At 52.4% G+C, this 17,638-nt stretch overlaps 5 protein-coding genes across 5 annotated transcripts; 2 read left to right on the forward strand and 3 right to left on the reverse strand.

Annotated features, from left to right (window-relative positions):
* Window positions 1–2,882: 2,882 nt before the first annotated feature.
* On the reverse strand, window positions 2,883–4,143 carry NECHADRAFT_105709 (uncharacterized protein). The gene is made up of 3 exons (XM_003040920.1): window positions 4,001–4,143; window positions 3,632–3,902; window positions 2,883–3,556 (listed from the first exon to the last, which is right to left on the reverse strand). Exons 1-3 carry the CDS (start codon window positions 4,104–4,106, stop codon window positions 3,130–3,132), a joined length of 804 nt encoding a protein of 267 aa, XP_003040966.1. The 5' UTR covers window positions 4,107–4,143; the 3' UTR covers window positions 2,883–3,129.
* Window positions 4,144–6,323: 2,180 nt separating this feature from the next.
* NECHADRAFT_97941 (uncharacterized protein) lies at window positions 6,324–8,593 on the forward strand (the record flags this gene model as incomplete). Its single annotated transcript, XM_003040896.1, has 2 exons — window positions 6,324–7,522; window positions 7,576–8,593. The coding sequence occupies 2 exons, from the start codon at window positions 6,324–6,326 to the stop codon at window positions 8,591–8,593; spliced, it is 2,217 nt and encodes a 738-aa protein (XP_003040942.1).
* Window positions 8,594–8,826: 233 nt separating this feature from the next.
* NECHADRAFT_88064 (uncharacterized protein) lies at window positions 8,827–9,542 on the reverse strand (the record flags this gene model as incomplete). The annotated part of the gene is made up of 3 exons (XM_003040921.1): window positions 8,827–8,920; window positions 8,969–9,195; window positions 9,246–9,542. The coding sequence occupies 3 exons, from the start codon at window positions 9,540–9,542 to the stop codon at window positions 8,827–8,829; spliced, it is 618 nt and encodes a 205-aa protein (XP_003040967.1).
* A 698-nt stretch (window positions 9,543–10,240) lies between these two features.
* Window positions 10,241–13,137, reverse strand: NECHADRAFT_54538 (uncharacterized protein; the record flags this gene model as incomplete). Its single annotated transcript, XM_003040922.1, has 11 exons — window positions 10,241–10,702; window positions 11,008–11,098; window positions 11,146–11,239; window positions 11,290–11,313; window positions 11,369–11,541; window positions 11,629–11,660; window positions 11,716–11,937; window positions 11,983–12,043; window positions 12,096–12,189; window positions 12,258–12,469; window positions 12,641–13,137. The coding sequence occupies 11 exons, from the start codon at window positions 13,135–13,137 to the stop codon at window positions 10,241–10,243; spliced, it is 1,962 nt and encodes a 653-aa protein (XP_003040968.1).
* An 885-nt stretch (window positions 13,138–14,022) lies between these two features.
* On the forward strand, window positions 14,023–16,104 carry NECHADRAFT_88066 (uncharacterized protein; the record flags this gene model as incomplete). Its single annotated transcript, XM_003040897.1, has 2 exons — window positions 14,023–14,450; window positions 14,502–16,104. 2 exons carry the CDS (start codon window positions 14,023–14,025, stop codon window positions 16,102–16,104), a joined length of 2,031 nt encoding a protein of 676 aa, XP_003040943.1.
* Between the last annotated feature and the right edge of the window lie 1,534 nt (window positions 16,105–17,638).

Raw genomic sequence — 17,638 nt, forward strand, 5'->3', positions numbered from 1 at the left:
TTGCTGTCGCCCCGCCATGTTCCAGCTCATGCCAGACCTCACGCGACGACAAAACAATTCAATACCTGCCAAGATGCCTCGACGTTTGACTCAAGACCGAGTAAAAACCAGGATACAGATGCCGATCAGGTACAGGACGACACTCAATGGCCAGGCTAATGTACAGTAGCTTCAGCTGCCTTGCCTTGCCATGTCTATCACCGCACGTACTGTACGGATAGTGGAGGTGGTCTGTGTTTAACCTCCCCGTCAACTCCAACTTTTTTTTCCAACACGGCCGAATTTTCGGCATCACGAGGTCTAGATAACACGAGCTGTTCTTGATAGATCTCGCCACTGTAAGTTTAGGCATTCCTTGTCCAGCTCTTCACGGTAATGAACTCCGTCTCTTATCTACACCGTCAAACTCCAAGGAACTGGTTCGTTGTCAACTCGTATGTTGAATGCTTCCATGTGATCCGTGCCATCGATCATGGGAATGGCGGGGGAGGGGGAGGGGCAAGTAGTTTATCCTGCCCCTTGTTTGTTGCTTGGTCCAAGCCATGAGTTGACAATGCCTTCAACTTATCCTAGCAACGAGACAACCGAGTTCCCGTTGACATGGTAAATGTCTCATTCCGCAAGTCATAGCTTGTCAATTCTGAATAAAAAAAAATCCTCATCATCATGGACAGTTGCGCAACCCTCGACTGCAACGCAACGCAGCACCCCCAAGACGGGACCAGGCCCCCGTCAGTCATAAAGCCCCCCACAGGTTAATGCACCCGACTTCAACCACCAACAATAACCAAGGAAAAAGGCACAAGCACGCTTCAGAGGCGACGGTGCACGCCTCAGACATAAAACTGACACGCGGAGCACGACTTGTTCTTCCACCACCGAGAGAGACGTACTATCCATACTGAGGTGTACACCAAAAGACGGTGAGCGCCGTCAACCGGAGATGCAACACCGACCGGCCAGGGCATTCGCAAGCATCACGTAAAAGTCATGATCAAGGTAAGTTACCGCCTAGGCCTCACCGGGCATTTCAGTTTCTTTGCTTTCTCATCCTCTTGTCATCAGAATCCATCGAGACCTCAGCATGACGCTGCATTTACCGCATTCCCCCAAGTAATGGTGTGCATTCTCGCTGGCACTATTTCTGCATCGGTCAGCTTCGGGTGACAGTCCGAGGCCTTCAAGCCCACTGTGCTGTGCTTCGCTGCACCTGGAATCCACTGAAAACCGCACCCGGGACTTATCCCCCGGAGCCGCCCGGTGCCAATCCTCCCCTCCCCCACCAGGGAAACGATCCATGCCCCCACCTCCGGTTGATGTCCAGCAGGCATCGAGCGTGTACCTCTCCGGCCGGCTATTAGTAGTACAGATTGACACAGGGTTTTCTTCTCTTTCGGCTCTCTTCTGCTAAACTGCGCGCCGCCACGGGCCGGGGCGCCATTCCCATCCTCCATGATCCAACCCAACCCAACCCAACTACCCATCACCAATAGATTCTCCAACCATCCACCGCCTCGATCCGCCAAACGTGGCCGCCCCTTTCCGGCACTTGCCTTGGCTCTAGTCGTTCGTACCGAGCTTCTCGTCTCCCTAGCGAGAACCCCCCGGGACTTGACCTTGAAGACGATCTGGCACTCACAGTTCGGAGCCGGTTGACAGCGTACATATCTCTGACAGGTTGGTTTCCCTACTTGCATACAATCTTCGATGGTGGCTTGCATAGACCACGCTCCATGAGCCATTTTTACCAGAATTTCCCATCGTCTTTTTCGTCCCTGCTCGAGTTTTGCTTCGCCTGCTTTGTCCGTTGTGTTGCCGAGCCGCAACCACGAGCTGCATTCGCACCCGCCCGCTTGCTGGCCTCGAGGACGTGCCGCTATTCGTGCGCTCCACGACCACGAACATCCCGACGCGCGCGAGGCTATGCGATCCTATTGTATGCGCGTATGTACTGTACAGAACAAATGCCTTGCCTTGCCGTTGCGTCCTGCGTCTTGCAGCCTTTGCCTCATCCGGCTGATGTGTGCATCATGTTCGTTCGCCTCGAGAGGAGTGTGCTTTATCGACGGGTTGCCATTGGAGGTTGGCATGTTGCGCAACAGCTCCTCCAAGAGGTTCGAGACTGCCTGGGACCTGGTTAACCAGATCCTGAGAGTCCCGGCCCGGCAACCCCGTCAGAAATGACAAGAGAATTCCTGATGTTTACACACGACAGCCGATTCCTATCTGCCCGACATGGAATGCAGCAAAGCCCAACAATTCGCGGTCCAATCTAGATACCGCTATGTACAACATATCACTCTCCTCTATCCTCCTCTACCCAGCCGAGTCCATCATATCATCATTTGCTCTCAACTCTCAACTTCAACCCCACCGCGGGGCAGTTGATTGGGTTTATGTGACAAGATGATGGACGGCCAATGGCAGGAAACACAACGTTCCGTCATCCCGCGAAGAGGACCCTGAAAAGACCCAATCACCTGGTTCACATTAATATCAGATGGAGCCCTCAGCCGGGATCGTCCAGGTACCTTGACGGCGGGCCAACCGAGCAATCATGATGCGTCAATCGCGGGTCCGTTGCCCCTCTGAAGAGCCGGTCCACGTGGAGATGTCGACCCGAGGTGGTATCGCAAATGTCAAGTGAATCAGGCTAACAGCGGTTGAAGTTTCAGTTGACCAAGTATAGGGGACGTATTACAAGTTGGGAATATGTCGTTCTATTAAGATTTGCCTAGTGAGGTGCTGACTTGACTTCACTTCATCCTTCTCAACGCCAATACCTATCCCCTTACAGCCTCACATATCAAGTCTCACCACCAACCTCTCGCAACCAGATATCACGTTTCGGATAGACTTTCAGCAGTATGAATCATGATTATAGGTGTCCCGTGGGAATTGAGTTGTGGTATTCTTGTTACCTAATCATTCTCATAACTCTTCTCCATCTAGACACCAGACATAGAACATCCAAAAAGACAAACAATAACTGCCTTGAAACCCCAAATGCCCGAGTACCCGCCTCCCAAAGTAGGTTATCATCATTAACGCCAGATATAAACATTTGAACCCTTTATCCTTGCTCTCTCGAGACCCCGTCTCGAGTCAAAACGCCAAGCTTCATCACGCTCAGTTGGCCTCGTCGGCCGGGGCTCCCATCCCCGAGAATGGACACACCCCGCCGGCCGCCATGCCCGGGTGGGGGATCCGCGACGGCGTGGCGGGCTGGTGGTGCTCCGAAGCGTCATCCTCGGAGCCGGTGCCATCGCCAAGGATGCGCTTGCCGTGCAGGTAACCCTCGCGCTCAATCTCAATATCTGAATCGCCAGTCTCGAACTCGGCGCCATCCTTGACGTGCCACTTAGCCATGAGATCGTTCTGGATCCAGATGACCTTGTTGAGGGCCTTGACGAGCGCCGTCTTGCGCTGAATGTGTAGGCGGGGGTGTGAGAGGATGGCTTCCGTCATGATGTCCTGGATAAAGCCTAGGCAGACGCCGAGATGGACGTATTCGATGTGGAGGGGGTGCTTGCGACCGAGTCCGACGTGCATCATGCTGTTGATAGTTAGCCATCATGATCTTGTTGGTGTTGCTCAATTCTAAGAATTGAAGAGGTAGTCAGCAACTTACCCAACCTTGTCCAGGTACTCCCAAAACTCCATCTTGCTGGGATCCGAGCACAGCTTGGTCAGGTACGCACGCAGAAACATCTTTCGGTGCAGAATCTGAGGGCTGTTCTCGTCGGGCACCTCATCGAGAGGGCCCTCGAACGAGGTGCTGCGGGTGGTAAAGGCACGGGCGGTAATATCGTACTGGAGGAGCTTCTTGTAGACGATGTTGACGACGGCGGGGATGAGAGCCTTGACGTATTTGGCGCCGGTGATGAGGGCTTCAATGTCTCCTGTAAAAGATATGTTAGTCTCCATTTCGGCCTATTCTCTACAACTCCACGGGTTTTCGGAATCAGGAGATGATTTCTGGCAGACGGCAGGAACATACGGCTAGAAAAGTCAAGGAATGAGTGAAGGTACATGACGCGGGCCTCGAGGTTGGTGTAGAGATCCTCGCGATCAATGTGCTTCATGGGTCGTGATGTGGCCGACATTTTGGCTGTGGTGTTGCGGTTTTTGGATGAAGAATGGGTTTATGTGAAAGAATACGGATTTTCGAGATTCTCGCTCTTTTAATCCTCCCAGATCGGAATACGGGCGATATTGAACTTTCGCTTGCGATGACTTTTAATGCGCTGCTTGCGAGAGGATCGAGTTTCGCGGATGAGACGGGCGATGGTGAAAAAGTCGGAAGAGGAGAAGAGGGATTGCTCAGCTGATGAGGAGTAGAGCTCTCAAGTGACGCAGCTGGACCAAGAAGGATGCGATTTTCACAGGAAAAAACAAGTAACAACTAACAGGCAGATCAATCCAAGAGGTGCGAATCGCCCAGCGCAGCAGTATTTATTGCAATCCCATGGCCTCATCTCCCACCCCTCCACGCGCCGGCCCTTGCCCCTCGCCTTGTCCATGACCTGGGCCATCCATCATAGGCGCTCATGCTGAAGCAAATCTCTTTGCCTGTTCCCGAGTCTCGCCTTGCTCCGTCCGTCCTTGGCTGGTGCTGTTTGGCTCTGTCTGGGCTCCAGGCTGAGCCCATCACGCCAGGTCGCCAACATCAGACGATGGTGACGGTGGGCTGATGAGTGGGGCCGTCGTCCCAGGGGTCCGTGACTCCGTTGGGAGGTCGGTGCCCGGCGTGGCCAGCCCGGATGCACCCGAGGAAAGGAGGAATTGAGCCTGGAGGATGACAGAGAGGATCGAGTGTTGTTGAGTGAGGTTACTATAAGGTCATATTGTGAAAATGGCCAGAAAACAGAGGTTGAATCGTTTGAGGTGGAAAAGATAATCACGCTCCTGATTCGCTCGTCGTCATCATGCCGCCTGTCACAAATAGAAACCCTCCCAAAGAAACAACGGCGACTTGCGGGGGACGCGTCCTTTGATTGGCTACGAGACCCCGATCATGTTAGAAAAGAAAAATTCCAACCCATGTGATTGGGTCGTGTTTCACTTCCGGGACGACCGTTGAAAGGCGGCGGCGGCGGCAAGCGGGAGAAGGAGAGCTAAGCGAAATCCCATGTTTCTAGACTGCGAGAGCATCCGAGATCTGCATGACAGCTTGGGTTTGAGGAGTGGTGTGTTTTGAGGAGTAATAGTCAGTGCACGCGACAGCTTATGCTTTGCAGGGAGCTGAGAGCGAGTTGCCAAGCTTCACCCTGAGCTCTCTCGCTGGGAGGGGACTCTTAAACTCCACCACAGCTTAGCTCTATGACAGCTATGTTAGCACAAAGCATGGACTTTTCATCAAATCCCATGACTCCTCGTGTATTCAGCCAGCCAAGCCGCCGTCTTCCAGAATGCCACAGCAACCGAACGCTTCATTTAACTGTGCTGCGCCGGCAGTTCGGTCTTATCGGTCTCGTCCGTGTACACCTCAGCCGCAAGCAAGGACCAGATGATGCCAGATCCGCGAGGACCCCCCCTCCCCCCAAAATTCCCGATGGGACTCGGTCAGTCATCAGATGAACGCATAGGCCCCATAGTCGTGGGTTATTTCCCCGATTCTGGTTCCCCATGATGCGATACCCCCATGTGGCATCATGTAACCTGGGGGTGTCTCTTGAGCTCCCAATTTGGTCTTTGAAGTTTACCATCTTGTACACAGATCTCACGAGATTATCCATATTGTTAATTGCACGATGATTAGGGATGTCACTGTATGGAAGTGTACCTCGACGTAATCACAATGTTGATGTTGATGGTCGATATCACGACAAGATCCAACACACCCATTTCCATGTGACATATGAGTGCGTCATGCAAGAAGCCACACCGAAGGGATACCCTGGATACGAGACAGATTAGATAGATTGATAATCGAGCATCACGTCTTCATGCTGGAAGTTTAGCGAGGATTGACTGAAATGTCGGGATTTTGGGTTGCTGCTCCAGGGTAACCTAGCTCCTCATCAAATGACGCCAACAGAGCCTCAATTCGCTTAATAAGCATCTGAGATGGGTCATGTGATACATGCTACTCCAGCTCCTGGCCGGCTCATCGGCCTCACCTCGCTTCAACACCCCTCAACACCCGTATTTCCTCCGACATTCTACCCTCGAACACCCCGACGATCCATCCAGGCCCGTCCTCAGGGTCCCGCTTACACCCAGCCCAGCTCCGCCCGCCGAGCCCGGTGCTCCGCAAGCCACCGTCGACGCCCGCCGTCGCAGGCCCGGCGCAGCGTGACGAATCGATACGAACCGTCACCATGTCGGGCTCACCTCCTCCACCCTCACCCACGTCGCATGCCTCGGTCCACGCCTACGCCAGCAATGGCCTCGAAATGCTCCAGGCAGCCAGCGATGCTGCTCATGCTATAAACCACCAGATTAACAGCCCTCAGGCCCTCCAGCATGCTGCCGTGGCTGCCGCTGAGGCCGTTGGCCACCACCAACACCAGACGCTCGACGCGACATCCCCAGATGGCCTCCAACCTCACCATGTCGTTACTGGAGGGATTCCCCATGCGACGGATATGGCGACTCACCTCGTCCCTGGTCCTGGCGGGGTCATGCGCGATCCGACCATTAACCCCAAATTAACCCGTCTCCGACGCGCCTGTGATATGTGTAGTATGCGCAAAGTCAAGTGTGACGACTCCAACATCCCTTGCAGACCATGCCGAGAACTGGGCGTCGACTGTACCTTTAACCGTGAGACGAAGCGGCGAGGCCCCCCGAACAAGCACGCCGAAGCCGCAAAAGCTGCTAAGCGTGCCCGCGCGGACACTCAAGCTGTGGCGACAGCTGCTGCTGTGTTTGGAGCCATGTCACCTTCGCCTCAGACTGCGGCCAAGACGTTGATGAATATTTCGACTGAGGGCGCTCTGGATGCCGAATCTATCGCACCAATGCCTGTTCTCGAACTCCTGGTTGATGACTTCTTCACATACATCCACCCCCTGGCGCCGTTTCCTCATGAGCCTACATTCCGCCAGTCTTTTGCCAATCGCGAAGATCGCACCAAGCCCGAGTTCCTTGGTCTCCTGGCGAGCATGATCTGCGCCCTTGTGGCATCCTTCCCACGAAGCGCGAGAGAGCACCTCAAAGCACAGCACAGCACTCATCTCTTCCCTCGGGCAATCGTCATGGTTGAAAAATGCCGTGAGATTTCGCTGCTCACACGAGGGAGTCGGTGGGTGCTCAAGCAGCCCAAGACGCTTGACGACGCTGCGACTAGCTATTTCCTGGGCCTGGCTTCGGGATATACCCATCAGTGGAATCCCTCGGGTCAATTCTTTGCCGAGACCTTGACTCTTCTCCGCGAGCTCGGCTTCCATCGACCCAAGCACGCCGGGGATTTGCCTACTTTTGGTAACGACAACTGTTCACCGGACCCCCTGCCGTTTAACCACGTCAAGGACCAGATTGGGAAGCGCATTTTCTATTGCCTTCTTCTTGGCGTGCGGTATGTGCTTATCTATGCGAGATCCTTGTAGTTCTGTGCTGACTATAGTCTAGTTCCTTCTCACAACTCGGTACCTCTTCTGCGGATATGGTGATTGCGCCCTCGACCCCTAGTCTCCCATATCCCGCATACCCTGAAAATGTGGATGACATTTGTGTACTTGCCAACGAAGTCATCCACCAGCAGGATGGCAGTGTTACCCTTTTAACAGGCTTCCGGTTCGCCATTGACATTTACACCACCATGAACGGCATCGTCAGTCTCGAGCTGGCTTATGGCATGAGCACTCTTCCTTGGGCCGACCAGCGCATCCTGCTCCGTGATGGCCTTCTGGCTGCGAAGAGTATCACAGATAACCTTCCACCAGAGCTTCAGCTTGGAAACCACGGGGATGAGGCCACCAGCTTGGACGAAGCTGGGATGCATTACGTGCCCCCAACCTGGCCAAACAGTCAACCCGCGCACGACCTTCGCAATGTGATCAAGAATCACCCAGCGCGGCGTCGTCACCTCCAGTACGAGATTCAGAAGGGTAATATCTATGTTTCGCAACTGGCAACTCGGTCATATTTCGTCGAACTCTACTTTGACCTCCGTGATGTTCATCTTTCCGAGCAGCAACAGAATACCAATCCCCTCGACGGTCAGTCGGAGGAGGAAAAGGCGGCACAGGATGCTGATGAGAAGGAAATCCACGATTTCATGTCGTCTGAGCGGGAGCTCATTGTCCAGGGCCTCCTTACGGTTCTAGGATCAATTTCCCAGCGCAACATGGAGCCAAACGGGGGCTCCCTCATCAACAAGATCCGTCAGGTAGCATCGACGCTCCTCAATGATGCACCGGAGCGCAAGGGACCATTCGCGATCAAATCGGAGGAAGCGCTTTCACAACTGATCAACATTCTCGTCAAGCTTGAAAAGACGGGCGCCACCAACGGCACAGGCCTCGAGGCGACAGACCCGAACCAAATGACGTCGCAAGACGAGGAGGAGGAGCTACGTAACTGGGCTGACCTCCGCGACTACCAGCTGCGCTTCGCGGCTCATGGGGGATTTGGTGGCAGCATGTGAAGACGAGCTGAACATGTACCGGCACTTGAGTTAGACTCATGGTGCCAATAATACCCGGGATCGGTCTATGTCACAAGAGCGGTATTACTGTATGATAATAGGGAAATGGAGCGTGGGTGGTTATCTTTTTTGCCCAGCTTTCAAGGGTTACAATCGTCGACAGGTACTGTGCAGTCCCAATGACTGCTTCATGTAAAAGTTTAGAAATTGTCATTTCGTCAGATTTGTTTACCTTATATGGGAATGTGACTGTTTGCATGCTGCCGCTGTTGTCGGTCTTCTTTGATCTCCTTCAGTGTCCAGATAAATAGGATCCAATTGACGATGCTGAAGCAGTGGTTAGCAGTGAGCAAGCTGACTTTCAAGGCGACTCACAAGAGCATCGCAAGGAGCGCAGCCATTCCGCCCTCTGTGTATCTAGTCCAATAGTCGTAGGTCTCCATGTGATAGACGAGTAGGGCGAAGCAGACGGTCGCGCCGATGGCGAGGACGAGTTGGACCGCAGCATTGACGGGCGTGGGCACATGTGACATGTGATGGAGGGCGCGACGGGCCGAAATGATCATGGCGATACTCCAGATAGCCGAGGCGATGGCCTGAGTCTATATCAGTATGGCGTTCTGACAGTGGAAAGCATGATAGGATAGCATACGATAGGTAGACTCAACCACAGCAGCCATGAGCACGGGTGTCCCACGGCCGCATCGCTGGGGCAGACCTGATACCGGAAGGACCACCATATGCTCAGGATGACGATGACGAATGGAATGATGAGCGAGAATTGACGCGCCGTGGAAACGACGAACCTCGCGCAGGAGCGTCGACGGTCCTGACGAGGAGGGGTGACGACGACGTGGGTTTGGTATGGTGGGTAGTATCCATAGGGCGGAGGAGGAGGTGGCTGCGGGCCATCGCCGTAATTGTACATGTATGGACGCGGAGGAGCCATTTTCGAGGTATCGCGATGATGCTGTAGGAGAAGAAGGATCCTAGGAAGGGAGATGTTGATGTTGAGGTTTGGATTGGGTTGGGTCTTGTGATCTTTTGATGGCTGATGACGTCGCGGGGTTACGTATTAAGGTTGTGTGGGCGCACTTTAAGCAGCGGGCGCTAAAAGTTAGGGGACGGGACTCTGGGGGAAGATCATCAGGGGGGTTTGGACTTTGCGCCAAGAGTTTCAGAGGATTGGATGTGCTTAAGGTTAAAACAATAACTGGTGAATAGAATGCCAATAACCCAGTAAGAAATATGATATCACTGCCCATAGATCCAAGGTTTAAAGCTGTTCCATGTCACGTGTGTATCCATCTGTAGATGGTTGTTGTGGTTGGCTTTTTGACTTTGGCCAGCATCGTGACCCCCACCTTGATGATGCTCTGTCAGCTCTGATCGTGCGACCATCATCCAAATTTCCCGATTCGGGGTCTGAGATAGCTTCATGATTGCTATTCTATTCGCAATGATACACTTTTGTGGTCTCGATAAGCCTCTGATACAAGTGTAGAGAAGGAGGGCGGACCGAAATCTCGTTCATGCAAGGCTTTTATTAACCTTTTCCAACCAATCTATACCTATGATACAATGCCACAATACCTACTGTAAACAGCTCCTAACTGTCCTATATCTAAACCGCAATAAAGTGAGCGACTAATTAGTCCCTGGTCGCGGTGGAACATCATCATCTGACGTGTCGGCCGGATCTCCCGCCCTCCTCGTCTTCTTGAGCACGATCTCATCAAAGCTTTCAGGCTCCTCAACCTCTCCAAAGCAAGATGCCAGACGCTTCATATGGTAAGGAAGACGCGTAAAAAGCTGATACTTGGCGAAATCGAACTTGGGGTTGTCGTACACCTTTTCCAGCTCCTCCAGCGGTAGCCGCTTTGTCTCCTCGACAAACAGCCAGACGAGAATGAACGCGACCACGTTCAGTCCAGCAAAGAAACCGAGAGTACCCTCGATCTTGAACTCTCTGTTGATACTGGGGATCAGGATTGTTAGGATGCCCGCGAAAAGTAGGTTGATGGATATGGCTACTGAAGCACCCTGCAGAAAATGTGTTAGTATTGCACGAGATGATGATATATTATAGTCTGGATCATGAACATACGGCTTCTCGGTTTGACAGAGGGAAACTGAGACTGGTTAGCTTCTAAGTTCACGCAATAGTTCAAGACACGAACCTTTCAGAGGCGAGAGTGAAGGGGATTGGACCTGCTTGTGTTAGACGAACACACGTAAAAACTTGGATCTAGACCTACCAAGACCTGGAGAGTACGCAGCAGCAAATACTAAGACGTGAATTAGTATGTCTCCTACACACGAGATTTCCTGGGCTACTCACAGTAGATGAAGACGATGCCAGCTATGGACTCAGAACCCTGGGCTCCTCGAGATGTGACTCTTGTGCCGTCGACTGCGTATGCAATAGCCGCAGCCATTAAACAGACACTCATCACCGGGAGGGTGGACAAGAGCCACCGTCTTCGTCCGATGATATCAATGGACCTGGGAGAGGTTAGATATGTAATAAGGCACCCTTGAAGTACACAAACCTCATTGCTAGCAAGGCAAAGAAGAAGTTGACACCACCGAAACCAAAACTGTAACCCATACTCTTTTCGACTCCGTAGTTACTAAAGAGCTCGTCTACAAGGGTTGTCAGTATCCAATATCGTCTTCTCCTGAAGTATGCTTACTTGAGTAAAAGGCGAACACGTTGACTGTCGACAAGATTAGCGAGGCATTTAAAGAGGACCTGTAACAATGGGAACATACTGCCACATAGCTGCTGGGCTAGAGCGACGGTACAGCTGCTCAGCAGGGCGTTTCTCAGATGTTGCTGATTGAACAGAGGCCTGAACTGTCTTGCAGAGAGCTTGAGGACTACCCAGATGCGAGACATGTATGTCAAGCCCGAGTCGACATCATCGTCCTTGGCCTTCTGGGTACTCTGTGTGTTCTCCCCCTTGACTTGGCCGGCCTTGAGGGAATGTTGCTTCGCTTCCTGTTTGGCGGCGCTACTCTTGATCGACCACCAGATGAGAAAGAAGTCACGAGTAGCTTGTAGCTGATGAATCTGTTAGACCAAGACAATGCCGAGAGTGGATAAAGGGAATACAAACCTCGTTCTTTCGGACCTTGCGGAGAATCTCAAAGGCTCGTTCGAGGTTGTAGTTGGGTGTCCCCGGCCTCATGTAGAACCGTGGGCTCTCGTAGCAAAAGCACAAGGCGATCAGGAGTAGGATTGAAGGAACAAGAGGGGCGCCGAGGATCAGTTGAAAGGCGAGATATCGTGATTGGTACCCAGAAGAAGAGAATGGGTTAATGACGACGTCAGTATTGTTCTCCCTGATGATGCGGTAGATGTGAGAGGGCACCGTGTCGAGGACGTTTGTGGCGCTGGCGATTACGAGGTTGACGACGAACCCGATCATTATGCCACACGCGACCCTGGATGTCGATGTTAGTGATTGAGATACAGAAAAGGGGGGGCGTGTCTCACCATAGCTGCCATGCTAGGATGGTAGAGCCTCTCCAGTAGCCCACGGCTGTCTCAGAAGCAAGGATAGGGGCGCTGACGGCCTTGATTCCCATGGCTGTTGGGGATGTGTTAATCTAGACTCAAGAGGTGCGTAGTTGCTATCGGATCTTGGAGATGACTCACCTATTCCGCCGACGATCCTTGCGCCAAGGACCTGCTGCCACGTGGAAGCAAAGGCTGAGCCCAAAGAACTGGCAATAATGAGAAGGGCAGAGATACCGAGGGCCCCGCGACGACCAAAGCAATAGTTGACAGGTAGAGAGAGCGGTGCGCCCGGGAAGGCTGCCGTCAGAAAGGGAATGGCATTCATGCCGCCCAGCTGCCACTTTGCATTGCTGGTGACCCCAAGCCCAGTCATATTGAGGCCCGGTGAGTTGGGTTCAGTTGGGTCGATCTCATTGTATGTGCCATTCTGGGGGATGAATTTGTCCAGGTATGTGTCCTGTTGTATACCGTTGTTGATATCGTTGATGGAATCTTGAATAAAGTCCAAGGTGTAGTTGGACATGGATGCAGTGAGGTTGATTAGACGGGGCTCAGTGATGCCAACTGTCTCGGCAAACAGACTCCCCGCGTTGATAGACGACTGGACATGACCTTGGAGGAATGCGGCAAGAGAGACGGTACAGATGATGATGAGCATCCCCCTGCCGGAGAATAGCCGTTCTCGCTCTGCAATGAGAGCCTTTTTATCGTCGAGGCTGAGGGTCACCTTGAGAGCCTGGGCAGGACCGTCTGGAGGATTGGTGCCGGCAATGGTATCCTTTGAGAAGCAGTAATAGTCATATCGGCGTTTGGCGACTTCCGCAGCATTAACGAGTTGTTTGTAGTCGACCTTGGACTGTTGAGACAGTTGTCTACAGGCTTCTCGAAGAGTGCTGTCCTCGACATTGGCTTTGAAAAGGGTCAGTACAAAGAAAACTATTTGAGGATGAGAACTTTGGCATACTGAGTGGGTTTCCCAGCTCCTCTCTATCTTCGATCTGCTCTCCGATCCATCCATCGATCAGGCCTCGAGGCTGAGAGCGACCGTCGGCTTCGGCTGGTTGGCGAGCCATGATGAGTTTGAGGCTGTTGATCCAAGCTGCCGAAGTTCAACTGGCTTAGAGAGTGAATATTTAGGCCTCAAAAAGATCGGAGTAAAAGTTGGAGAAATATGCCTTTGCTGATCTTGTACAACCCCGTTCCAAGGCAGACAAATAACAAGTAACTCCCAAACCTCATGATTCCATCACAAATGAAATCAGCCTGCAGCGGGAGAACAGGCAACCACATATGTGGCATCGAGTCAGCATGCATGTAACACAACGCGCGAACACGAACAGTCACTGCAAGGCATTCTCGCCCGGTTGTGGTGTAGTTTGTGTATGTATCCTGCAGGCTGTGAGTCCAAGGCCCCTGATTCGACAAAAATCCAGATGATTTTCAATTAAAGGTCATATTGGCTGCAGATCAGTGGTTTCATTTTAGGTCATGGAAAACGGCTAAGCCACAATTTGAGCAAAATATCGAGAGACAACCAACACGGGAGACGATTTGAAAGCAAGGCGTGTTGGATCGACTCAGCCACGGGCGGCAAGGGGGGGGGGATGAAGGACTTTCCAGCTCTACAGGGATCCTTGACTGCCAAGAACGTCACTTGTCGGTCCCAACGGCAAACGGTTGGCTCGCTCAGTACAAGGCAGTGGTCCTTCGCCTTGCAGGGCTTATGAGGCAGTGCAATATGCTTACTTGGTATATGTCACTACGCAAATCCGGGGGTGGGGGAGATCTGTAGACTCCGCATTTGTTCCGCCTGGACTTGCGTTTAGCATCATCCTTCGAAGCCATACAGACCGCGAGAAGGACAAGAGCAAAGCCTGAGGGGGCGTGAGACCCTCACTCAAGCATGGCTGAACCAGCTTCAGCGGTTATTGCCCTCATCGTGACGGGCCTCAAGACTTGGAGTGTCTTTGACGCCCTGATCAAGGCCGTCAGCAACTCCCCAGCTGACGCCCAGCACTGGGCCGTGGTGAGCGATGTGTTGAAGAATTCATGCTCGCTCATGAAGGAGAGGTTGGAGAGATGGCGAGCAACCGATTTGACACCTACACAAGAGAAGTATCTTGCATCCATTGGCGCACACCTCGAGCACTTCCAGGAGGACCTCTCTGGTCTAGGGATACCAGATGCAGATGCCTTCTATGGAGGAAACCCAAGTTTTAGGGATAAAGTAATGATGGCGTTTCGATCGAAGCTGGATCAGGATGACCACCTAATCAAGCGAGTCGACCGAAGTATCCAGATCTTTCAGATTAGTGCTTCGGTCCTGAGTCAGTAAGTAAACACTTGCCCTTGTCCTTGATTTCTTCTGACATCTCGAGATAGATTAGACTCAGGCCCCGTCGAGAGAGTCAGAGAGGTCCTCAACGAGCTCGGGACGGTATTTCCACGATTATCGACCGACGATCAGAAGCTGCAGATATGGAGGCAGACCACTCAGGCCTTGCTGACGGACACGGCGACGCAGCGCTTCCGCGAGAACCCGGACCCATCGAACGCACAAACTGACAACCTCCTGCTGCCTTCATCAGGACGCAGAAAGGGTAGCGTCAGAGAGCTCCAGTACAAGTTTGAGGCAGCACAGAACTGGGCTACTCGCTTCTTCGAGGCCGACATGCCCATTCTTGCCCTGCCGTTCCAACGGCAAGCGATCGAGCTCGGAAAGGAGTTGAGGGAACAACAGCCTGACTATACGTTGGACATGGCAGAGCGGGTCAATCTGGCGGAGAAGTACGTCGACATCGCTATTTCATGCCAGAAGCATGATCAAACCGCCGTATCAAGTGCCGTCGAGAGGCTTGATATGCTCGGTTCCACGGTGCTAGCCGAGTCACGCCCTCACACGACCCCCAAGCTGTGTGACGAGCAGCGCCGAATCGCCGAGATGTTTGCCGATCTCAACGAAACTAACAAAGCCATCGATTTCTTTCGACACGCTATCGATGATTACGTACGGCTGGGGAAGGACGACTATCATCGGGAGATTTGCGAGACCTACAACCTGACTGTAGGTCAATACCAGAGAAGCAGGAGACACATTGACGTGGACGCGTTTCGAGCCGAGATGCGTGATGAGCTCGGAGACGACTTTGTACCGAGACGGGATGGCCTTGCTCGAGCTGTTGCTTGGTGCACTTCTGAGGGATTCATTGTGACTGGTGAGGATGAGCTCACCTTCACCCAAACCACAAACAAGGACGGAGATACACCGCTGCATGTGGCTGCCCGAGATCGGGGAATGAATATCTCAGTCCTGGAGGAGCTCATGACCTTAGAAGAGTTCTATGAGATGGAGGATAGGAATGGAGACACACCTCTTCTTGTCGCTGTTAGCAACTCAAACATCGAGGTCTTGAAGAAGCTTCTAACAAGGCCGTACCTGGTCCTCGTTAGAGACGCAAACAGACAGACACCAATTCATAGGTGTCGAGACAAGGAGACACTTCGGATAGTGCTCCAAGCGGTAGAGACTGTCAGGAGTCTGCCGAGCCGTCCTGAGTTGGAAAATATTGATATCGACACAAAGGATGGCTACGGACAGACGGCTTTGCACCTGTTTTGCTATCAGCTTCAAGCCGGGCTTGTCAAGATCCTGGTTGAGAAAGGAGCTAACGTGAACGCCCTTTGCTCAGGAGATAGGACACCGCTGATGCTTGCACTCCGGCAAGGACAGAGCGAGGCGGAACTACATCGAATTATTAGAGTTCTGGTTTGCAGGGGCGCGCATACAATAGGCAAGGATAGGTATGGTCAGAATGACGTGCAAAAGGCCCTTTTGAGAAAGGGGTATGATCAGAGGAAGATCTCTAAGCTGAAGACTGGGGATTCTGGCTCGAGTACAATGAGTGCAAAGAGCTTTAGACGGGCGTCGACAAAGAGGGGGCACTGGCCGGCGTGGTTATGTCTATCGAATACGCGGCGCGGTTAGAGACTTGAGGTTTGGTGTTGGCACAAAGATTGATGAGGGGGGAACCCTATTTTGACTCGCGATGATACAGAGTCGCTGGGAAATGTGGAGAGAGACACGAGGTTTAATGTATATGATAAGACGTACATAGAGTTAATGCCACGAGACATTCAACTGGTACTTTGAGGCATGGAGCGTGTGTCCTGCCAGGATGAGCCATTCTTGACAAGTGATGTATTTGATCACCCGGTCTGTGCTTTGATGATGCTGTCAATGTTGCATTGAGGGCTGCAGTGTCTCACCTGCGGTATACACAATGGCATGCCTTTGACGGGTTGGGGTTTGATATCCGTAGAGGTTGGCGAGCTTGCGCGTCTTTTGAAAAGTGTCAAGTAAGGAATTGAAAGATATGCGCAGTCTGATCAGAGCAGAAACAACTCAGAGAAACAAAAGACCTGCTTTCCTATTATGGCTGTCGAAATTCTGCTGCCTAAACCAGGGATGTGTTAATAAGGCCGAGAGAGCCTGGTCATAGACTGTCTTGACCGCCAACATCACACGGGCTGACAGGTGAGCTAATGCGGGTATGCCGATGCTAGGCTCAATGATCTGCGCACAACACATATTGAATTTACAATCAGAGAGAGATGTGTGCCTTGGGGTGGTAAGCGAGGTGCCCGAGGATTCATGCCCAGACTGAAGGAATGGCGTAGCGGGGATGCTGAAGGGGGGAGTATGAAACATTGGAACCACGTGTACCATTATTTGTGAGTTGGAAGACCACTGCTAATGCTTCCTGAAACAATGGCTGGTTGTAAATCCCCTGAAAAGCATGTGATGAGAGCTTGTAGTTCAGAACTCGAGTCGACATCTAAACGAGTAGTCAAGTAATGGCTTGGAGTATGGCAGGGGGAAGAGACTGCGCCACAGATTTGGGATTTAGTACTGGAACAAAACAGAGGCTCAGCTTTCCCAATTTGAGCCTTGTGATTGGCATTGGGCTGAGGCTAGCTCTGCACACACGGGAGACGGAGCCTGCTTCGGTGATTGGACAAATGCTTGGTAGGTCATGGGTAGGATAGTCGTAATCTGTGATGCCTCAAAGAGATGTATATGTCCAATGCGTGTGCGTGTACTTGAAGAAGATGTATGTACAAGTTTGTGCATCGAGAAACCCCCTTCCCTGAAAACACCCTCACTCCCAAGACTCCAACCGGACAGAATGTTAGATAACCCCCTAAACAACCAGCTTGAAACTAGCGTCGTCGACATAGTAATCGGCCTCAGTGCACTGACCAATGACTGCCACTCCTGGTCCCGCGTTCAGCCAGGTCTGGGTGTACTGGCAGGTCGTCGTGAGCTGTAACCAACCACCAACACCAGGAACGGCTGTGTTCTTGAAGGAACCAGGGACGAAGCCATCCCCGATGGAGCAAGCGATGTAGAAGCTTTGGCATCTCATGCTGGGGTCCAATTTGACCCAGACGGAGAATTCGTACTGCGTGTCGACTGCAACATTGGAGGCCGGCACGTGTTGGATCACGCCGGTGTTGTA

The sequence above is a fragment of the Fusarium vanettenii genome, assembly GCF_000151355.1.
Source record: "Fusarium vanettenii 77-13-4 chromosome 13 genomic scaffold NECHAsca_55_chr13_4_0, whole genome shotgun sequence".
Taxonomy (NCBI): Eukaryota; Fungi; Ascomycota; class Sordariomycetes; order Hypocreales; family Nectriaceae; genus Fusarium; species Fusarium vanettenii.